The 24,541-nt window shown below is 43.0% G+C and overlaps 1 protein-coding gene across 4 annotated transcripts in view; it reads right to left on the reverse strand.

Annotated features, from left to right (window-relative positions):
- Nucleotides 1-24,541, reverse strand: part of ophn1 (oligophrenin 1) — a 196,998-nt gene that overhangs the window by 101,176 nt on the left and 71,281 nt on the right. For all 4 annotated transcript variants that reach the window (XM_072595481.1, XM_072595480.1, XM_072595479.1 and 1 more), the window contains exons 4-7: nucleotides 16,479-16,550; nucleotides 7,475-7,576; nucleotides 3,669-3,779; nucleotides 1,178-1,282 (exon numbers count right to left, since the gene is read on the reverse strand). In XM_072595481.1, coding sequence (XP_072451582.1) covers nucleotides 1,178-1,282; nucleotides 3,669-3,779; nucleotides 7,475-7,576; nucleotides 16,479-16,550 — 390 coding nt within the window. The remainder of the gene's footprint in view (nucleotides 1-1,177; nucleotides 1,283-3,668; nucleotides 3,780-7,474; nucleotides 7,577-16,478; nucleotides 16,551-24,541) is intronic.

A 24,541-nucleotide genomic window follows, 5' to 3' on the forward strand; every position in this document is an offset into this window, starting at 1 on the left:
TCTACCATTTAAAAAGGGCTCAGTGGACATTTCCCATTGGTGAATTATCTGCTCAAAATAAGGACAACATTTAATCAATTTATAGGGAGTTTCAACATCTGCCTACTCAATGTTGATTAGGCAATAATCAACAGTGTGAGACACTTTTGTGTCTTTCTTATAGAAGAACACAGCCTCAGGGGATTCACAGAGGGAACAAATCTTTTGGGCAAAGCAGTGTTATCTCAGGTTTTTGAAAGTTGGAGATAGAAGTAGACAGGCAGAGAAAGGAGTTTAGGATGAGAGGTACAGAAAACATCAAAAGGACATTGGAGAAATCAAGTTTGGGAAGAAGAGGTTTTTATTTCGATATGAGGAGCTCCATAATAATCACGGTCAGACCGCAATGGACTGGACTTTCACCAAGTCAGAAGGATTCGTATATAATGAAGCATATATGGGAATCTGTGTTCCCAACCGAGGCTCATTAAAGCAAGTTTGCTGACAAAGGGAAGTGCTGACTGACAATCTGCATGCAGTTACTTCAAGTTATTTTTCTCTTGATTTCTTTTGTCAATGTCTCAACATTCATTTACACAAGGCATCAAATTCCTAAAGCTTAAGCAACTGTTATTTGTCTGAACGACCTTGCAAGGATTGTTGGAATGCAACTTCTCTCCGAAGACTTGCAGATGGACATTTCCCTCTAAGCAGTCTCGCCCAGGCCAATAGAATAAGATTCTTTGATTCTGTATTGGGTCTACTGGGCATGGGAGGGCTAAGAGTTTCAGGGGCAATTGGACATGGTGGGAGGGGCTTGATTGAAAGAGTTGAGGTGGCATGGGGTCAGAGTGGGCAAGGTAATGGGGTATGGAGGTTGTGAAGGTGGGGGGAGAAGTAAGAGGTGGAAGGAGGGGTAGAGGGCCTAAGGTGAAACCAACTGAAGCAATAATTGCAGTGAGCCAAGGTAGGCCTTTTGTCAAGACCACCTCAGCCCAACCGGCTTTGACTCTATCTCGCCTCCAGAAAGGATACTTCATACTTCAACAGGTTCACCATGTCAGGACATCTCTCGATTCAATCAGACTCATTGGTGAGTCCTTGGCCCAATGAGTCAATCCCATTCTCCGTCGCACACGCTGCTCCCCCACCCATTCTCTAACCTTCAGTCCAAAGTAAACGTCGGAACGGAACTCACGTGTTGCAAGCTTAATTGAAGCTGCTGTTTATAAGGCATGAAATCCTGAGTCAGTTCAAAGGTCAGATGATGGAATGTGAGCAGCCCATGAAGGAACGCCAACACCTGTGGGGAAGAAAAGAACAGCAGTGATGACTCGGACTGGGGGCAGTGACTCTGCCAGAGTCACTGTCCTTTTGGGGTGGGGGCAGAGGTTGAAGGGCAGAAGCTTCCCTTAGACCTGCCTTGCCCATGGAGGGAAGGAGTCTAGCCATCATTATTCTCTCAGACAGACAGCCACCCATCTTCCCCAACCATATACCAATCGCCTCAGTACCTTCAATTCAACCTCAAAGACTATTGGATGTTATCACTACATAGCAAAGTGGAGGATGGTCAGACACTGCAAGATTTTTCTGTCTTACATCCAATTATCAGCATTAATGGAACAGTTGAAACACGGTGGCTCAGTGGTTAGCACTGCTGCCTCACAGTGCGAGGGACCCAGCATTGATTCCAGCCTCGGGCAACTGTCTATATGTGCAGTTTGCACATTCGCCCCATGTCGAGTGTTTCCTCTGTGTGTTCTGGCTTCCTCCCACGGTCCAAGAACGTGCAGGTAAGCTGCGTTGGCTATGCTAAACTGCCCACAGTGTTCAGGGATGTGTAGGTTAGGGGCTTTAGTCAGGGGTAAACGTAGGGGAATGGGTTTGAGTGGGTTACTCTTCAGAGGATCGGTGTGGACTTGTTGGGCCAAATGGCCAGTTTCCACACTCTAAGGATTCTGAGTCTTAGGCTAAGGCTAACATATTTCCTACTATGGTCTGTTCCCTAGACCAAAATAACCTCCAGATTCAGAGGAGTAACATTCACCCCTGTGTGACTACAGCATTTTATAATGGGGAGCCTGAGGTCTTGGTGAGGACACCTGTCCAGCACTGAATAACACACCATTTTGTACAATGGACTCATATTCAACCATGATGTCAGCACTTAGGACTCTTCAGCTTACAGTGGTTATTGAAAAGTGACTATTTTAACAGGGAACCAAAGAGGTGGTGGGCAAGTTGTTGGAGGGAATCCTGAGGGACAGGATGTACATGTATTTGGAAAGGCAAGGACTGATTAGGGATAGTCAACATGGCTTTGTGCATGGGAAATCATGTCTCACAAACTTGATTGAGTTTTTTGAAGAAGTAACAAAGAAGATTGATGAGGGCAGAGCGGTAGATGTGATCTATATGGACTTCAGTAAGGCGTTCGACAAGGTTCCCCATGGGAGACTGATTAGCAAGGTTAGATCTCATGGAATACAGGGAGAACTAGCCATTTGGATACAGAACTGGCTCAAAGGCAGAAGACACAGGGTGGTGGTGGAGGGTTGTTTTTCAGACTGGAGGCCTGTGACCAGTGGAGTGCCACAAGGTGCTGGGCCCTCTACTTTTTGTCATTTACATAACTGATTTGGATGCAAGCATAAGAGGTACAGTTAGTAAGTTTGCAGAGGACACCAAAATTGGAAGTGTAGTGGACAGCAAAGAGGGTTACCTCTGATTACAACAGGACCTTGACCAGATGGGCCAATGGGCTGAGACGTGGCAGGTGGAGTTTAATTCAGGTAAATGAGAGGTGTTGCATTTTGGGAAAGCAAGTCTTAGCAGGACATATACATTTAATGGTAAGGTCCTCGGGAGTGTTGCTGAACAGAGACCTTGGAGTGCAGGCTCATAGCTCCTTGAAAGTGGAGTCACAAGGAGATAGGACAGTGAAGGAGGAGTTTGGTATGCTCTCCTTTATTGGTCAGAGTATTGAGTACAGGAGTTGGGAGGTCATGTTGCGGCTGTACAGGACATTGGTTAGGCCACTGTTGGAATATTGCATGCAATTCTGGTCTCCTTCTTATTGGAAAGATGTTGTGAAACTTGAAAGGATTCAGAAAAGATTTACAAGGATGTTGCGAAGTTTGGAGGATTTGAGCTATAGGGAGAGGCTGAACAGGCTGGGGCTGTTTTCCCTGGAGCGTCAGAGGCTGAGGGGTGACCTTATAGAGGTTTACAAAATTATGAGGAACATTGATAGGATAAATAGACAAAGTCTTTTCCCTGGGGTCGGGGAGTCCAGAACTAGAGGGCATAGATTTAGGGTGAGAGGAGAAAGTTATAAAAGAGACCTAAGGGCAACTTTTTCACACAGAGGGTTGTACATGTATGGAATGAGCTGCCAGAGGAAATGGTGAAGGTTGGTACAATTGCAACATTTAAAAGGCAATTGGATGGGTATATGAATAGGAAGGGTTTGAAGGGATATGGGCTGGGTGCTGGCAGGCGGGACTATATTGGGTTGGGATATCTGCTCGGCATGGACGGGTTGGACTGAAGGGTCTGTTTCCATGCTGTACATCTCTATGACTATGACTCTGACTTTACCAGAGTTTGAACCAGCACTATCAGGAGAGGAAAGGGTAGGACATTTTCAGTTAGATTGAACTAAAACCAAAGCTTTAAGAACTTACTGGCTCAACCACTTCAAACTTCTTCCTCTCATGAACCTCCTGAATTTTGTACACGTACTCCAAAGACGCCTCGTAGAAGTTCTGTCTCTCTTTATCAACCTGCACATCTGCCTGGATTTAAGCAAAAAGGATTTATCAGATTCTGTGAACAGAATGCGGAAAACAGAGCAAGCTGCTCCATCACAGCTAGAAGCAGTGACAATCGTCAGCATTTCAGAGCGGAGTGAAGGGTTTTTAAAACATTATTGCAATAAAAACTTTGATGAAATAATTTTCTTTTAAAAATCTGTTGTCGCACGTTTATCAGAACTTTCAATCTACTCCAGGTATGTCGTCCGCTAAGAGAACATGTACTCTCTAAAGCTAGGAACTCAGCCACTCCAAGGTCTACTGATCAAAGCAGTAGCCTCTGAATCCAGACATCACTGCGACGCACAGCCAGGAAGAAACTTAGAGGGAACACAGTAGACTGGCTGCCTATTGTTCTTTTCATAAAACTTCAGCATGTGTTCCAAGTGTTCCATCTCTGTTCCACTTTTATTTATTCAGTTAGAGGATGCAGTGTCACTGGCTGGATCAGTATTCATTGCCCAACCTGAAGAGTCATAGAAACACACAAAATAGGAAGAGGGTAGGCCATTCGGCCCTTCGAGCCTGCTCCACCATTCAATATGATCATGGCTGATCAGCCAACTCAGTACAGTGTTCCTGCTTTTCACCCTCATTCTGGACTCATTGGGAACATCCAATCCTGTGGTTACCCAGTCTAGTCCTGTTGGAATGGTGTAGCTTTCTGAGAGATTCCTTGACATTCTTCCAAACTCCAGTAAATAGAATCCTAATGGATCCAGTCTCTCTTTATACATCAGTCCTGTAAAACTTCATTGCACTCCCTCTCTAGCCAAAATAGCGTTCCTCAGGAAATGACACTAAAACTGCACATAATACTGCAGATGTACAGTTGCAGCAAGACATCTTTACTCCTGTACTCCTACCTCTATGAAGGATAATATATAATTTGCCTTCTTTACTGCCTGTCGTACCTGCATGCTTACTTTCAGCAACTGGTGTACAAGGACACAGGTCTCATTGCACTTTCCCCTTTCCCAAATCGATGGCCATTCAGATAATAATAGACAATAGGTGCTGGAGTAGGCCATTCTGCCCTTCGAGCCTGCACCACCATTCAATATGATCATGGTTGATCATCCTTAATCAGTATCCTGTTCCTGCCTTATCTCCATAATCCTTGATTCCACAATCTTTGAGAGCTCTATCCAACTCTTTCTTAAATGAATCCAGAGACTGGGCCTCCACTGCCCTCTGGGGCAGAGCATTCCACACAGCCACCACTCTCTGGGTGAAGAAGTTTTGCCTCATCTCTGTCCTAAAATTATCTACCTTCATTTTTATTTTAAACCAAATAGATAATCTGTTCTTTTAAATTCACTCATGAGGTGCAGACATCACTGGCTGGGCCAGTGTTTATTGCCTGGCCATAGTGGCCCTAATTTATCTGTTTTATACTTCAACTACCATTGCCCCCTCACTCAGCTTATCCAAATCATACTGAGACATCTCAGCATCATTCGCACATTTCATCCTCCCACACAACTTAGAAAAGCAGATGTTGATATTACAAGTTCCTGATCCCCACCCACACTATTCATACAAATTGTGCAGTCGGTGATATGTTGATAACTCCACGTGCTTTAAAATTGTAGGGTGCAGGCAGTAGGCACAGCTGAAGGCGCAAAATATTATACAACTGTAACAAAAATTTGATAAAAAGGTGGGGAACACAACACAAGCTATGTTCTCTGTTATAAATGTAGTACAGGCAACAAAATGGACTTCCACTCAGTGTGTAGAATTTTACAGTAGTAGTTGCTACACTTTAGTCTTCAACGTGAGTTCTCAATACAAAAAGGCAATGAGACTTTAAATTCCACAAAATGAGAGAGGGAAAGTGGGGGGGTGGTGGGGGAAGCGAGGAAGGGGGGGGGTGCAGGGAAGAATAAGAGGGAGAATAAATTACTCTAAATTCTGAATGTGTTTTCACCTCTAATATTTTTATTCACCAGTGAAAATTACCTCACTTACCTCTGAGTTTATTACAGATTTACTCAGGCAGTTTTTTAAAATTCCAGAACCATTACTTATATGCCTTTGACAGTAAATTGTATGCAGCCAATTTAGCTTTCTTCACTGTGTCATAATCCCAAGAAACCACCTCTGATAGTGAAAGATAAATTTCTTGTGCTTTACCTACCAATGTATTCTGCGCACACAATGCCAAATCCTCTTTTGCCCAATTCACTTACAGAATCTTAGAAACGCAAAAGTTCAGAAAGAGGCCATTCAACCCATAATGTTTGTACTAGGTCCTCAGAGAAAGTTTCCCAGCTAGTTTCATTCTCAAGCCTTATCTCCATAGCCCTCTAAATATATCCCTTTCAAATATAAATCCAGCTGCCTTTTGGAAAGTGCTAAGCAATCCACTTTCACCCCTCTCCCAGGCAGTGCATTCCAAATCTGAACCACTGAGTAAAGAGGTTTCTCCTCATCTCACTCTTTGCTCTCTTCCTGACAGTCTTGAAATAGTGACCCCTACTCACCGATACACCAACTAGTGGAAACAGAATCTCCTTTACTCTGTCAAAATTGTTCAGAATTTTGAACATGTCAATAAGGTTACCTGATTAGGTTCCCTACAGTGTGGAAACAGGCCCTTTGGCCCAACCAGTCCACACCGACCCTCTGAAGAGTAACCCACCCAGACCCATTTCCCTCCGAATAATGCACCTAACACTATGGGCAATTTAGCATGGCCAATTCACCTGACCAGCACATCTTTGGACTGTGGGAGGAAACCAGAGCACCCAGAGGAAACCCACCACACAGATACGGGGAGAATGTCTATGTGGGGTTTGCACACAGTCACCAGAGGCTGGAATCGAACCTGGGATCCTGGTGCTGTGAGGCAGCAGTGCTAACCACTGAGCCACTGTGCCATAATCCACTTCCACCTCTTAATCTTCTCTGCTATAAGGATAGCCTTATTGCTTTATTCTTAGCTTGTAAGTAAGATTCCTCATTTCTGATATCGTTCTTGTAAATTCCATTTGAGTTCTACCCAGGACTTTAAAATCTTTCCATAAGGTGCTCAGAACTGAATACAATACTCCAAATGAGGTCTAACCAATGATTTGTAGAAGTGTAGCATCACTTCCTTACGTTTATACTCAATGCCTCTATTTATAGCTCTAAGGACCCTATAAGCTTTCTTAACAACTGTTTCAACTTGGCTGACCACCTTCAGAATTATACAGTTGAACCCCTGAGTTCCCTCTGCTCCTGCACTCCCCTCAAAGTTGGGCCATCAAGCCTTTATTGTCTTTCCATATCCAGGTCCTTCTACCAAAATGATTTCTACCAAGTCATTTTTCTGTGCATTGAAACTCATCTGCCAGGTGTCTGTCCATTTGGCCAACTTATCAATATCCCTCGAGGCATTAGCTCAGTTTTCTCACTCTCCTTTCTTACTGAAACAATAAAGGGGAAGCATCACCACAAACCCCAGGAACCCCATCCAGGACAAACATATAAAGAGAAAGCAGGAGACAACAGCTTCACTTCACTTGGAGGTCGCCACTGATGATGTTACCTAGCCAGGTAATGAAACGTCTGGATATCAAACCTACAGCTCAGCGAGCAAACCTACACCCTAAAGGGGAAGCAAGAGGGACTGGCAGTGCCAGGGAAGGAGAGCTGCATTAGTGGGGGGGAAAAAAAAAGACCATTACCTCCTGAAGCTGGGATTCCTTCTTCTTTGAGGAAAGACCCAGGTGTCGGTCAAGTGCAGAGTAGAACTTCTCACTTTCTTTTTCAAATTTTTTCTTTTTTTCCTGCAAGTAGAAAAAAAGTCAGGCAATAGGATTCCACTCAAGGTCCTGTAGCTTTCCTATCTCCCTTCTCCTTTCAAACCTTCACTATCCTTTCAGCTGGATGGAAAGGATTGTCGTTATTCCAAAGAAAATCAATGATGTTCGCCATCAACAAACATTACTAAAACATACTTTCTGGTAACTATCAGAGCTCTGTTTGTGGGAGCTTGCTGTGTACTGACAGGCTGCCAAGTTTCCTACACCACTGCACTTTGGAACCCCCATACAACGAGAAAGGTGTCACTTTTCTTTTCACGCCAACCTCTATCCGAAAAAATAATTGGTCAACTTAAACCAAAACCCATCACAAACAATCGCGAGTTCAGCAATCAACTTCTCCAATGTTTCCTCTTGTGAACCAATCATGTTGTTTTTACTTTTTTGTCCCTTGGTAAGCCAGAAAGACTAAAGGCAGATTTAATACCCAAGAATTACTCAATATAACAAAAAACAAATGTTGGATTTTGACCCAGCAACAATGAAAGCATAGCAAGATAGGCCCAAGTCTTTCAGGGTGGTCGAGATCGCAGGTTTTGAAGGTGTTCCCTGCTGCAATGTGTCTCTAAGCTAGTATGCCGTTAAGACACACGCTCATCACTGCAGAACTGCAAGTGACCTGAGGGTATAAAGGTCACATATTCAATTTTCCACATGGGATTACTTGAAGCATCCACATCTGTTAATGTTAGGCTCGACACAGATGTGCCTGTGAATGTGACGTTTGCATTTAATAGCTACATGTATTGAAAAGCTACTGGATTCTTCAAATACCATCATATCCACACCCTGTTTGTGTCATGGGAGAGTATATTAGCATTACTGCATCAGGTAAAATACCCTGCTGTTGGCAAATTCACATCAATGTCAAAGCAGTCTTAGACTGCAGTGCATTGTGTACACATGATGGCAACAGTCTTGGAGGGAGTAACTGTTTAAGGTGTTGAATGAGATGCCCATTAAGCAGCTGGCTTTGTCCTGGATGGTAAAAACAATGACTGCAGATGCTGAAAATCAAATACTGGATTAGTGGTGCTAGAAGAGCACAGCAGTTCAGGCAGCATCCAACGAGCAGTGAAATCAACGTTTCGGGCAAAAGCCCTTCATCCTGGATGGTGTCAAGCTTAGAGTGTTGTTGGAGCTACACCCATCCAGGCAAATGGGGAGTATTCCATCACACATCTGACTTGTACTTTGTAAATGGTGGACACCCTTTGGTGAGTTAAGCAGTGAGTTCTGGCTGCAGTATTTCTGGCCTCTAACCTACTCCTATTGTTATCGTAGTTATATGGTTAGTCCTGTTCAGTTTCTGGTCAAGGGTAACCCCCTGAAAGTTTGATATTATGGGATTCAACAAAGGCAATGCCATCAAACGTCAAGGTGTAATGGTTAGATTAGTCCCACGTCTGTACTTCAAGTCATGGAAATTTTTCCGTTCAAGTATTTATCCAGAACTGCTTTGAAAGTTGTAATTGTAACTATTTCAGGCAGAGGATTTTAGTTCCCAACAACTGGCTAGTCAACATTAATACTCACGAATGGACACTGTGGCAACCCTGAACTGTTTTGGCTGTCACAACGACACATAACCATGAGGCTATGCTGATACACCTTAGCATTGGTGATCAGCACCTGTCAGAGAGCAAAGCTGGAAGGGAAACTGAGGGAAAAACCAACAGGGCAAAACTAACAAATTTTTTGGTAGCAATCAAAACAGTGCTTTAAATCAACTGCAGTCCATACTGTTCAGTAACAGGAGGCTAATCAAATCAATTCTCTCCCTCCAGACTCAGAACGGCAGCTGTTATCCGGGAATGAATTGGCTGCAGTGTAGCGGTACATTAAAGCGATAACACACAGAACAAAGGAAGGCAGATTGCCTGAATGAATTATAGACTGTCCAGTTCACCACAAGTCACCGCACACTAATGAACGGTGCATCACAATCACGGAGACAGATGCCAGTTTCAGATATCAGATCTCAAAATCAAAACAACAATTAGGGAAAAGATTTCTTTTATAAAACAATAAAGGGAATGGTGGTTTCATCTGACCTGGGGCCAGATATTTTCAGATATGGCCAGTCTCTCTCTCAGAGAAAGTGAGGACTGCAGATGCTGGAGTCTCTCTCTCTCTCCAACCATCTGACCTCCAACTGACTCGCAGAAAGCCTATTTACAGCAATTTGGTTGGGTCTCTTGAAAATGGCAGATCTTCATCAACATCCTTGTACCCTAGACAACAAGACATGGCCCATTTCATTCTAACATTATTTTGGCTCAGGGCCCCAGTAAAAGGTTTCCCCAGTGACTTTCTCAATGCCAAAACTGACAATTACATGAGCGCTGTGCAACTACATTATTGACATTACAATTACAGACTTGATGCTTGCCAGCAGACCCAAGGGAACAAACTGGTGGCTGTTCCATTCATTGTGACAACGTATAATTATGGAGCACCACGAAGATAATGAGGAACTCCCCAAGATGCTTCGCAGGGGTGTTAGAAAACCAGACACGGCACCCAAGGAGAGATTAGACTTGGGGGAACCAAAAGCTCAGTTAAAAATATTGGACATAAATAAGGTAGGGAGAAAGCGAGATGGAGGCGTAGCACGGTGTAAAGATGGAATTCCACAGCCATTAAGGTCACAGCCACCAATGGCACTATTAGAACAGGGTCAACCGGCCTGTTAGTGGAGTGCAGATATTGGAGGTTTGTGGGATTGTTGGAGATTCCAGGCAAGGCCCTGGAAGGATTTGAAAACATACATAGTCTTCTGCCAACCACAGAACAGCTCAGTGAGGTGATCAATACAGTGAGTCAGGCAGCATCCAAGGTGCAGGAGAATCGACGTTTCGGGCATGAGCCCTTCTCCTGAAGAAGGGCTCATGCCCGAAACGTCGATTCTCCTGCTCCTTGGATGCTGCCTGACCTGCTGCGCTTTTCCAGCAACACATTCTCAGCTCTGATCTCCAGCATCTGCAGTCCTCACTTTCTCACTGATCAATACAGTGAGGCAGGTTCACCTCTGAATATCCCCAATTCACTCATGGGTGCAAGCAAAAGTCATGCTTCTAAATACAACAGAAGCAAACAGTTGTTCCTCCAGGTTCCGTTTCATACTGGGGTGGGTGGGGGTGTGGAGTCCTCCAGCTGGATCTAAGGGGTCCACGAAGAGGAAATCAGCCAGGGTGGCAACAGGAGTGGGAGGGGGTTGGAGACAGATTGAGGAGTATTTGTGAAGAAGATTTGGGGGAGGAGGATGAGGAATGGAGAGTAGAAAAGAGAGGAGGTGGTTACAAGAGGGACTCGGGGAGAAGGAGATTGCAAGGAGTGAGAGTAGGTGAGTTCAAAAGGCAGGTGTAAGGGGGTAAAAGCCACAAAGAGGGATGTGAAGTAGAAGGAGGAGGGTGACTGAGGTGTGAAGGGGAGAAAAGGGGGGTGTTGACCCAAAGAAGGGGCTGTAAAGGAAAGAGAACAGATTTAAACCTTTTCACAATGGAATACTGAGCTAACTGGGAGCTAGGAACACTTTAAATCACTGAAGTAATGAATTTTTTGAAAATGAATAGGGAATCTCTTGTTGAAGGTTATGCAACTTCAGGAGTTATTGCACTTGGGAGAAATAAATGGTCACGGATCTTACTGTAATCAACACCACCAGGAGTTCAATAATGGGTCGGTATCCTACCACTTAGATAGAAAGCAAGTCCCACGCAGCATGAGGCAGCAGAGGAACACTGTAGCATTCTTTGTGCCAATTAAAAAGATCACCCTCCTACCATCTGGGGACTTTAGCTGACTCAGGGAGTGTAGCCCTTCCCATAAACCTGTCCGACTGGACAGACAGTAACACCATAAGATATGGGAGCAGAATTAGGCCATTCGGCCCATTGAGTCCAAACCATTCAGTCGTGGTTGACAGGTTTCTCAATCCCATTCTCCTGCCTTCCCCTCCCCCCCATAACCCTTGATCCCCCGACCAATATACCATGACCTGGCCTCTACAGGCCTGAGTTCCACCCTTAGAGGTGGCCACTTTACTAAAGCCACTATCTCCGGGTGGAGCCCTACTGTAAAATAAGGAACTGCAGAATGCTACCCTCTGCTGGGAAGCTGCCAGCATTTACCTGGTGGGGCCAGGCCCTCCCAAGGCCAGTCAAACATCAGTAGAGACCAGCGGTGGCCCCGTGCCAAACACTTTGCTGGCAGTTTATTATAACATCAAAGCTGCTGATTAAGCAGCTTTTACTGATCCTGGGAATGTGGGCAACATCAGGCTCCCCTTCCAACGTGTCCACCTTACTAACCCTCTCGCCTTCATATTGGTCTGTTAATATCCAGCTCAAAATTTCAGTGAGATATAACTTATCTGAACGAATAAAGGGAAACTGTTTTCACTGATTGAAAAAAAAGTGCCTGGAAGATCATAGACCAAAGGTAAAAGGAATCCAAGCAGTTTATTCGGAAAAAAAACTGCAGTGAATTGATGACAATCTGGAATTCACCAGAGGAAAGAATCTTGGAGTTAGTGTAAAAACAAATTGGAATTGGATATTTACTTGAAAAGAAAACATTTGCAGGGCTGTGAAAAAAGGGACAATAAGATTGGATCCAAATAAAACTATCACAGGATACAAGTGTCGCTGGCTGGGTCAGCATTTTTTGCCCATTCCCAATTCTCCAGAGAGCAGCTAAGGAGTCAGCAACATTGCTGTGGATCTGGAGTCACATGGAGGCCAGACCAGGTAAGGATGGCTGATTTCCTTCCCTCACATTAGTGAACCAGTTGGGTTTTCACATCAATTGATATTGGTTATATAGTTGCAATTAGGCCACCCATTTGGGCCTAAGATTCCCAAAGCTTTCCAGCACTGGGTTTTTCCATGTCTTATGGCTGGATCTGTTTTGGACTAACTGATAGCAATTGGTCACTTTGATTCGTTGAATTTGATTGCTGTCGTGTGCTACAACCAGGATTTTAGAACAAGGTACGTTTAATGGATGTTGGATTTCTTGCTCATCCAGAATTCCTGAGAGATTTAAAAGGATATCCAACTATAATCTACAGAAAGTGATGATCCAATTACAACCTATACTGGAGCTAAAAGATTACTCACCACACTGCCTCCTGCAATGACCTAATAAGTAGCCAGTGTGCAATCCAACACTGAATCATACAATCCACAGGATCCCATATTAAATTCCCTCAAGCAATGGAAGTGGGAAATTTTAACATGGGAATGATTGAGCCAAGGAGGGAGTTGTAGGGATAGGATTAGCAGGGCGTCAAATTTGGCTTTTGCTCAGTAACTTATTTTTACTTTTATTCTAGAACCAAAAGGTGTGATAGAATTACTTTAGGATTGAGAGAAGGAGAAATTTCTTCACCCAGACAGTGGTGAACCTATGAAATGCTCTGCCACAGAAAGCAGCCAAAACCAAAACATTGCACGTTTCTGAGGAGGGATTAGATATGGTTCTTAGGCCTAAAGGGTAAGCAAAGAAAGCAGGAACAGAGTTAAAGATTTGGCCAATCAGCCATGATCATACTGAATGGCAGAGCAGGCCAGAAGGAGTGAATGGCCTATTCCTGAGCCTTTTTTAAAACAAAAGTTTCTATTTTTTTTCCATGAGATATGAATAATAAATGGGAGAGGCTTGCTAGGCCATTCCAAAGGTCAGTTAGAGAGACTATGTATTGCTTTGGGTCCAGAGTCCAGCAGAGTAAGTATGGTATATTTCCTTTCCTAATGGACCCTAATTCTTAACAATATTCCACAATTTTATGAATTGAATTTAAATTCCACCTGTGATGGTGAAGGGATTTAAACCCTTATTGCAAGGACATTAACCAAGGCTTCTAGAGTGCTTGTGTGGTGAGATTACCGTCTCCCTTACGCATACACAGCAGATGACAATGGGATTGGACTCAGACATGTTTTAGACAGCCTGATGATGCAATTTGCACCAACGTGAATAGATTTCATCCGCTTTTAAAGTACTAAGAGTCACTGCTCTGCATTAGTATCTACAACACAGGTTAGAAAGTTAAGGGGCATGAATATTTATGATTATTCATGAAGCAACAGCCCCGAGGGTCTGCGTAACATTCATTTTTATCAAAGAGTGAGAGGAAGGGTCAGCAGCAATTCAGCGGGGAACACAGTTTACTAACATACACTTCACTTTCTACCAATGTTTTCACCCACCCAACATGGTTCATAACCAGTGCAAGTGGACACACTGGGCTAAACACAGTTTAAGTCATACGATAATATAACGCAATTCAGGAAATTTATCAAAATGCAAGATGTATAAAAATTAAAACAATTACAAACTAGTAGCAGACATGAAGTAATTGAAGGTTCAGCAACTCAGCAAAAATTGGGACTCCTAATGATAGAGACTCGGGAGGAACCAATACCTCAAACATTTTAATAATGGAATCACGTTATCATGGTTTGTACAATGAAGCAAGTTGTAGCAAGGAGAGACAGAGTTTCCTATTTCAGATCTTGCCTGTTAGAATTGCTTTTGGTCTACAGAGTCAGAGATCTACAGCATGGAAAAAGGCCCTTTGGCCCATCACATCCACGCTAGCCAAACCTAACTGTTCTAATCCTATTTTCCAGCACTCAGCCTATATCCTTATTTACCTTGGTACATCTAAATACTTAATAGATGTAGAAGGTTTCTGTCTCTACCACTCTAACAGGCAGTGAATTCAAGATTCCTACCATACTTCAAGTGAAAAGTGTTTCCTCATCTCCTCTAAGCTCTCTGCCCTTACTTTAAATTTACACCTTCTATCTTGATCCCTCCATCAAGGGGAAACATTTCTTTCTATCTACTCTATGCCCTCAATATTATCCCCCTCAATCTCCTCTAAGAGAAATAACACCCCAGTCTGTTCCACGATTGGCAAGTCGCCACATTTGCCCTCTTCTGCTCAGTAGACTTAGGAAACTAAAGTAAACCAATTGTGCTTCACCTAGGTCGAGGTGAAAGGGGCACCTATAAATCAATTTCTTGCAAAAACCTGCATTGGACAGCAGCATCTAGATTCCACCAATAAACAGAACAGAACAGAATATCCAAACACATTGGTTTAGACGATCAGCTGCAACGGCATGGTAGTTTGCCAGGACACACTTAAATGGAGTAAGCAAATCACTCCAAACTCCTGGGTAAAGAAACAGCACTCCCGAGAATCTGGATCATCTGCACTAACTTCAACCAAACTAGATAAACAACACTCAGATGGTTCTCCCCACCCACACAGAAACACTACTCCCAATGAGAACATTAGGAGTTCATCACCCCCAACTCTCAGCCTTGGGTTTCACACACATGAATTATATGAATCACTAGCCTTTTTCACAAAAAAAAAGTAATTATTTAATAACTTGGCTTCAACAGATACATGAACATTTTTCCTAAAAAATTGTTCCAATGTGTGGGGTCAGTTTTCTTAAACATTGACTCAGGAACAAGGAAATGAGATTGCTCAAAATTTCTCATGGTTTAATTGTATATTCAGCCCATTGTTACAACAGAATACAGTTGGCTTTAACTGATCCTCCCAATTAGTAGTCTGACTCCATTTCTTATCTCGAGAGAGAGAGAGAAAAAGAGATATTGAAGGCAGATCAGTGCAAAGGGCAGTGGAATGCCAATGTTAGATTTTATTCCAAATCAGGACACCTCCACACGTCAGAATGGAAGGAGGGGAAATTCAGTGCAGGATGTCATCTGTTACCCATAGCATTCCCCTGTATCTCTCAGTGTCCTGTTTAGAACAGCAGTACAGACTATCCTTTGGCCTTTGAGACTACAGGGACTTGTTACCTTGTAGTGATTGGAACGAGAGCTGGGTGGATCTCAATAACAAATTAGTTCCCTGATTGGGACTGTTACCCTCAGCCAATCAGGGAGCCCTGGCTGACATATAAACGAGGGAGAGGCTTGGAGCTGGCTAAGCACAGCTTATGTAGTGTGCATAGGTAAATAAAGGGTCACTTAGTGACAGGATACTGGCCTCCTTTGAAGTTATTTAAAACCTCAAAATGTCCATTTATTTAGGTATGCCAAATGAGTAGCGCTGTCATAAGCCTACACAATGTCAGTGCTTTTTTATTTTGATACTTGTTCATGGATGTGTGTGTCAGTATTTATTGCCCACTCCTAATTTCCCAGAGGGTCGTCAAGAGTTAGCATTACCTTGGTCTGCAGACACACATAGGCCAGATCAGGTAAGTCGAACAGATTTCTTTCCATAAATGACCCAGGTGAGTTTTTACAACAAAACCAGCAGTAGTTAGCTTTTAAAATTCCAGTTTTTATTATGTTCAAAATTTCACCATCTGCCACAGGGTTGGGAGGATTTGAGCTATAGGGAGAGGCTGAATAGGCTGGGGCTTTTTTTCCCTGGAGCATCGGAGGCTGCATGGTGACCTAATGAGGGGTATGGATAGGGTGAAGAGTCAAGGTCTTTTTCCCAGGGTTTGGGAGTCCACAACTAGACAGCACTGGTTAAAGGTGAGAGGGAAAAATTTAAAAGGGACTTGAGAGATAACTTTTTCATGCAGGCGGTGGTGTATGTATGGAATGAGCTACTAGGTGGTGGTGGAGGCTGGTACAATTACAACATTTAAAAAACATCTGAGTCCATGAATAGGAAGGGTTTAGAGGTATATGGGCCAAATGCTGGCAAATGGGACTAGATCAGTTCAGAATATCTGGTTGGTGCAGGTGAGTGGACTGAAGGGTCTGTTTCCATGCTATATGACTCTACAACTACATCTAGCATGTTGGAAAGCTGTGCTAACAGCAAGTTTAACAATATTTTTAAAACGCTTACCTTTGCAACTCCAATGTGATCTTTCTTAAAAACTTCCAAGGGTTTAATGAGCATGCTACTGGAATTTTGAATCTGTAACAAAAGCAAGTGGCAAGTAAGTTCAAAGTTCACAATCTAAGTCTTATTCTGAAGATTAAGCAAACAGATCTCCATTGTAAAGTGAATGCAGAAAAGAAAATTAGCACATTGAGAAAAAGTCGGAATTGAAAAAATAATATACATTATTTCTCTAAGTCTTGCAAAAGGAAAGAGAACAGGAAAGAACAAGTTCAAAAGTACTCTCTAATCACACCAATAGCCACTGAATGTTTCAGTAGTGGACTTGCCAACATTTAAATGGTCATTGGATAAACACATGGATGATAGTGTAGGCTAGATGGGCCTTCGATTGGTTTCACAGGTCGGTGCAACATTGAGGCCCAAAGGGCCTGTACTCCGCTGTAACCTTTTATGTTCCACACTATTTGAATCTCTGCTCTGAATTATTTAACAAAGCAGGTTGTAACTTTTTTTTTAAAACTTTCATATTCTTCTCTCAACACCATGAAAACAAAAATGAAGACTTGGCTTTATTTTCTGGCAAAGCAAAGCAAAAGCAAAAGATCGGCCTGACTTTCCTTCAGTTCAATGGAGAGCTGCTCCACAGATACAGTACATGTTAATAGGATGGCAAATGAGTCCTCTAGAATCATGGCATAGGCTCCTGGAATACAGCTCTGGAACCTTATCCAGAGCAGCTAGAGAGCAGGAGAAAATAATTATCCTTGGAGCATGAAGCAACGTCTAGATGGTAGAGGAAAATACAGAGGCAATATTGCAGCACACAGTTGTCTTGGTTAGGGATGGAGGGTTTAAACACAAAGGATGGAAGAGGATGGTGCTATGAAGTTTCGTGGACAAAATGTCAGAGCACAGTGGTACAGGTCCATCATCTGCTGTCATTGCACAGCCACTCACCAGTTACAGAAAAACTGAAGAACGAACAGTTATTGTGGTTCTATTCGCCGAGCTGGGAATTTGTGTTGCAGACGTTTCGTCCCCTGTCTAGGTGACATCCTCAGTGCTTGGGAGCCTCCTGTGAAGCACTTCTGTGATCTTTCCTCCAGCATTTATAGTGATTTGTACCTGCCACTTCCGGCTGTCCGCTGCAGTGGCCGGTATATTGGGTCCAGGTGGATGTGCTTATTGATTGAATCTGTGGATGAGTGCCATGCCTCTAGGAATTCCCTGGCTGTTCTCTGTTTGGCTTGTCCTATAATAGTAGTGTTGTCCCAGTTGAACTCATGTTGCTTGTCATCGGAGTGTGTGGCTACTAAGGCTACTAAATGATATGACCAGCTATCCTTAGTAGCCACACACTCAGATGGAACTGACAACCGGAAGCAGCAGATAAAAATCACTATAAATGCCAGAGGAAACATCACAGAAGCGCTTCACAGGAGGTTCCCAAGCACTGAGGTGGTCACCTAGACATTCGTCTGCAACACAAATTCCCAGCTCGGCGAACAGAACCACAACAATGAGCACCCGAGCTACAAATCTTCTCCCAAACTTTGAACGAACAGTTATAAATTGGTCCATGAACTACTAAAATACTAGAATTAATACTATAATTTATTCAATGGAAAGCTGTGATCAGCAAAATAATTCACATTCAGTACCTTGTGCAGGGTTTCATGTACAGAGCTAGGGGATTTGTTTCTACACTGAACAACTCTTCAGCCCTAAACATCCATGCCAACTAAGTTTCCCAAATAAATCTGTCCCATTTGCCTGTTTTTGGCCCATATCCCTCTAAACCTTTCCTTCTCAAGTACCTGTCCTAGTGTTTTTTTAAATGTTGTAACTATACCTGCATCTCCCCTTCCTCTTGTTAACTGGATTCTAATTTTCACACCCAGTCTCCTTATGTAATATCAGGGACTAGCAATAATGAGATCAGTTTGTTGCCCAGTTGACCATACTTTGACAATAGACAATAGGTGCTGGAGTAGGCCATTCTGCCCTTCAAGCCAGCACCACCATTCATTATGATCACGACTGATCATCCTCAATCAGTATCCTGTTCCTGCCATATCCCCATAATGCTTGGTTCCACTATCCTTAAGAGCTCTATCCAACTCTTTCTTGAAAGTATCCAGAGACTTGGCCTCCACAGCCTTCTGGGGCAAAGCATTGTGTTAAGATGTGGGGCCCAGTGCTCTTATCTCCCCTATTTTCCACATATCCTTATATCGAAGCTGCCCCACTTCCTGCCTTATTAAGTCTGTGCTCTTTTTGTACATTAATCCTTCAATTGTGGCACCATACACCACTGGGACTCAATAACCTGAGACCTTGCTCACCCCATAATAATCAAACAATCTTGATTCAACCACCTCCAATAATCTTACGTTTCTATCTTCATATGTTGAGTTCACATGTTCGCTAGTCCTAGTACCTAACCACTCTTTCAATTATTCCCTCTGAGAACATTATATATTTCAATTAGATCACACCTCAGTCTTCAAAGTTCCAGGGATTATATGGCCATTCTCCTGAATTTCAGAGAGCTATTTCATACTAAGGAGTCAGTCTAGTAACATGCAAGTTATGAATGATGGTAGACAATTAAACAACTCACTGGAGGAGTTGTTCCACATTTATCCCCATCCTCAAATGATGGGGGAGACCAATACATCAAAGCAGAGGATAAGGCTAACGCATTCTTAGCAATCTTCAGTCAGAAGTACCAAGTGGATGATCCATCTGGACCTTCTCCAGTGATCCCCAGCATCACACATAACTGTCTTCAGTCAATTGAATTCACTCCATGCAATATCAAGAAATGGTAGGAAGCACTGGATACTGCAACGGCTATGGGCCTTGACAACATTCTAGCAATAGTATTGAAGACTTGTACTCCAGAACTTGCCACTTCCCTGGCCAAGCTGTTCCCAGTGCAGTTACAACACTGGCATCTACCTGATAATGTGGATAATTGCCCAGGTCTGTCCTCTACATAAAAAGCAGGACAAATCCAACCCGGCTAATTACCATCCCATCACTCTACTCTCAACTATTAGTAAAGTGAAGGAAGTTGTCATCGTCAAGCAGCACCTGCTCAGCGACGCCAAGTTTGGGATCCACTAGGCCCACTCTACTCCTGAACTCAGTACAGCCTTTGTTCAAACATGGACAAAAGAGATGAATTCCAAAGGGGATGGGAGTGTGACAGCCCTTGACCTCAAGGCTCCATTCAAGTGAATGTGCCATCGAGGAGCCCTTTCAAAACTGGAATCAATGGGTCTCAGGGACAAACTGTCCTCAGGTTGGAGTCATACCTGGAATACATGGCTTGGAAAGGTTGGACGCTAAGAAATTGTTTCCATTAGGCGGGGAGACTAGGACTTGTGGGTGCAGCCTTAAAATTAGAGGGGGTCAATTCAGAACAGAAATGCGGAGTCATTTCTTCAGCCAGAGTGTGGTGGGCCTGTGGAATTCATTGCCGCGGAGTGCAATGGAGGCCGGGACGCTAAATGTCTTCAAGGCAGAGATTGATAAATTCTTGATGTCACAAGGAATTAAGGGCTACGGGGAGTATGCGGGTAAGTGGAGTTGAAATGCCCATCTGCCATGATTGAATGGCGGAGTGGACTCGATGGGCCGAATGGCCTTACTTCCACTCCTATGTCTTATGGTCTTATGATTCTGGTTGTTGGAAGTAGTCATCTCTGCAAGAATTCCTCAGGCTGGTGTCCTAGGCCCAACTAACTTCAACTGATTCATTAATGACATTCCCTCTATCATAAGGTCAGAAATGAATGCACAATGTTCACTATAATTCGTGACTTGTCAGACACTGAAACAGTCAATGTTTGAGTGCAACAAGATCTGAACAATATCCAAGCTTGGACTGACAAATGGCAAATACTATTTGCACCACACAAATGCTAGGCAGTGACAATCTAATCATCACCCCTTGAAATTCAATGGCATTATCATCACTGAAATCCTCATTATCAACATCCTGGAGGTTACCATTGACCAGAAACTCAACTGGATTCACCATAAGTACAGTGGCTACAAAAACAGGTCAGGGGCGAGGAATACTACAGTGTGTAGTTTCCCTCACATGGAACTTGGCCTGAGTTCTAATGGCATAGAGATATCAAGCTGCGGTTGGGATTTAACTCATGGCATCCGATACACAAACTGTGCAGTTCAATTGCTTTCCCATCAGCTAAATATTAGCAATCCTAATAGAGTCTACTCTATTCTCATAACGTAGTGAACAACTCTGTATGCAACCTTTTGAACAGTGACCTGTTAAAACTTTGCAATAACCTTTCCCTTACTGCTGGGCAGAATTGAAAGTTGCCACCTCACATCATGTGAGTGGAGTGTGCTCTGAATATCACATTTCACAAAGAATGCCAGCTTCCCTGGTACAATTGGATTCACAGGGAATGGATTTCATCCCAATTTGCATTCCACAGAGTAGCAGTGCAACTTTGCTGATCTCAGCTGAGACAGCAAAGGTGCTACAATTGACTGCTGTATTTCAGAGACAGATTAGTTTAAAAACAGCCAGTTCTCTGTTCCACACTACTGTGCATTGACTCCTGCTGGAAAGCACAAAATTTGATGCAACTATGACAACCATTTACCAAGCTCAAGAATCCTTTTTTTTTGTAAAGATGGAACTACAATTAAAGGTTTCAATTCTTTAACATGCAACAGTATTAACTCAAAAGGTGACATTTCATTTCGGCCACTGCTTAGTTCAACCGGCTTAGTTTAAATCAAATGGTGCTCGCTCAAGACAACAGATGATAATTTACGCTCAAAAAACTTGTTAGTTTATTAATCTCAGCTTTAAAAAGTAGCTCTTATGTTGTTTCCGAGCTTGGATCATAGAGTCATAGAGATGTACAGCAGGGAAACCGACCCTTTGGTCCAACCCGTCCATGCCAACCAGATATCCCAACCCAATCTAGTCCCAACAGTGGCCTAATCAATGTCCTATACAGCAGCAACATGGCCTCCCAACTCTTGTACTCTCTACTTCGGCCAATAAAGGAAAGTATACCAAACGCTTTCTTCACTATTCCATCTACCTGCGACTCCACTTTCAAGGAGCTATGAACCTGTACTCCAAGGTCTCTTTGTTCAGCAACATTCCCTAGGACCTTACCATTAAGTGTATAAGTCATGCTAAGATTTGCTTTCCCAAAATGCAGCACATCACATTTATCTGAATTAAACTCCATCTGCCACTTCTCAGCCCACTGGCCCATCTGATCAAGATCCTGTTGTAATCTGAGGTAACTTTCTTCGCTGTCCACTACACCTCCAATTTTGGGGTCATCTTTTAAAAGGTGTCATAATATGTGACTGAACAAAAAAGTGGATTTAAGCAAAAACCATGGGCACTTAAACCACAGAGAATGCGGCTTAACATGTCTGAAACACAGCACCATTGACTCTTTTGAATGATAGATTCTCCTATATTTCAACTGAAGTTTCAGCTTAGACTGTTGATTCAAACTTCAAAGTAAAACCACAACTAAATCAGCCAAACTAAAATATTGGGATCAAAATTACGCAACAATAGCATGCTTTAAATGGTGACTAGGACATTGCACAGCCTATAAACGATTATAGAAACAGTTCGCAGCTTCACAGTATTATAGAGGCTGACAAAACATCTTAACTGCACTCCTTTAGTAGCCCTGGACCATACTAAGGCCATACAAGTGTCCAAATGCCTCTATCCCCTTGGGAGAAGAGTCCAGGGGAATGAGAGGTGCAGAGATTTCAATATCCGATAGCAAGTTTATGTAGTGATTTGTTTTTGCTGACCAGAGACTTGTTGCATCCAGGAATGATTTAGCATAATAAATCACATTTAATGAGGTTAACATCACGGTTGTCAAAAATTACATATCTTACAGATATTGAAAGGGACACACTAGGTATACCACTCTGGAAAAAGAAAGAATTAGGTTAGATATTTTTAAAAAATGGCTCTGCCCTTTCCAGAATCTTCGATTGCAAAGCTTTGCATCTCGAATCCCAAAAAGAAGTTGTAGAATGGGGCATGCAGCTGATTTATTTCCAAATAGTGGGAACTTGTCTTCATCTAGACCTGACTGAGCAGAAAGACCAAAACATCTCCCATCTCCTTCCTGAAACCAGTACAATTGCCCATGTGACAGAGAAACCACAATCAGATGGAACACAAGGTTTTTTGAAGCAGGAAACCACCATTCAGCACCCAAAACTTGTCGCGAAACTCAATAGGACGAGAGTTAATCCACAAACTAACTCTTTACATTTGCCTTTTCTCCACATCCCTTTAAACCTTTGTTAAGCAAACACGTAGCAACTTCAGATTTAAAATTAATATAGATGATCTGGCATCAAATGCCATGAATGTAACAGAATTCTGAACTTCTGTGTGATTAAGTGTTTCTTGAACAACTCCTGAAAAGTCAGATTCTATTTTAAGACCACTCCTCCAGTACTAGATTGTATAAGCAACAGAAACGGTTAATCTACTTGTTACCTCTAACGTCTTAGAAGTATACAATAGCGGACTGTCAGTCTATGGAGTATGTGCTGCCAAAGTTTACTACCTACACTCGTCCCACCTTCCAGCATCAGGCCCATAGCCTTAAATGGATATGATACTTTAAGTGCTCATCCACATATTAGTTAAAAGGTTGAGAGGTTTCTCTCCCTCAACTACACTCAGGCAGTGCATTCCAGACCCCGATCACCCTCCAGGTGAAAATGTTTTCCTCAAGACCCCTCTAAACTTCCTGCCTTCTGCCTTAAAATTTGTCACCCTGTTACTGACCCTTCAACTAAGGGAACAACTGCTTAATATCCACCCTGTCCACACCCCTCAAAATCACATCCACCACCCACTTTGAATTTCTCCACTCTTTAAAATAAAAACCAAGAAGGTTCAAGTCGTTGTCGTACTACCACCTTCTCCAGGGCAACCTTGGACAGGCAATCAATGTTGGTCAGCCAGCATCGCCCACATTCCACAAGTGAATAACAAAAACCTTGAGCTTACCCAGTCTCTCTTCACAGCTGAAAAGCTCCATCCCAAGCAATATCCTGGTGAGTCCCCTCTGCACCCCCTCCAGTACAATCACATCCTCCCTATGGAGGAGTTGACCAGAACTGCACACAATACTCTCATTGTGTCCTAACCAAAGTCCTGCTCAGCTCCAGAGTCCATCAACTCACTTTTCTACATTGAACCTCATCTGTCACCTATCCATCCACTCCACTAAAATGTCCTTTTGGAGTTCCGTACTGTCCTCCTCACTGTGTACAACCTATTCAGTTCAGTGTCATCTGCAAACTTGAAAATAGTCCCCCAGAGACCAAGAGCCAGATCATTATCATATATCAGGAAATGCCAGCGTCCATGGGGAACTCCACCACAAAGTTTCCTCCAGCCCAGAAAATAGCTGTTTTGATTTTATTTAATTGTAGTCACACATCGCTGGGTACAGTGAAAAGGTTTTGTTTTGCGAACAGCACAGGCAGGTCATAGCAAACAGGGACAAACAGATCATAGAGTGCTTAGACAGAGCAAGGCGTATAAGGTCAGAGCTGCAAAGCAAGATCAACATTAGCAAGATCAGCATTATTTGAAGTTAGAGAGGCCAATTCAGCAATTTAATCACAGCAGGGAAGAAGCTGTTCTTGAACTTATTGGTGTGTATGTCCAAGCCCGTCTAACCAATCGACTAGTGACCATTACTGTTTCCTATCACTCAGCTAACCTTGTATCCATATTGCACTGTCCTTGATTATATAATGGCCTGCAACTTTCTTCAAAAGTCTATTGTGGAGCACAGTATTAAAAGCCTTGTGCTCATCAGGATGACTACAAGCAAATCAAATTTCAAACAAACAATCACAATGATTCACTCTATGGGAAAGTAGTATTGACTGCTTGGCAAGTTGTCAGATTAACTGAGGCATTGCAGAAAGCAACAGTGAACTACAACTTCCCCAAATTCACAGAGATTTCAAAAAAGCAAAGGTTTCAGCAT

The sequence above is a fragment of the Chiloscyllium punctatum genome, chromosome 25 (assembly GCF_047496795.1).
Source record: "Chiloscyllium punctatum isolate Juve2018m chromosome 25, sChiPun1.3, whole genome shotgun sequence".
Classification (NCBI taxonomy): domain Eukaryota; kingdom Metazoa; phylum Chordata; class Chondrichthyes; order Orectolobiformes; family Hemiscylliidae; genus Chiloscyllium; species Chiloscyllium punctatum.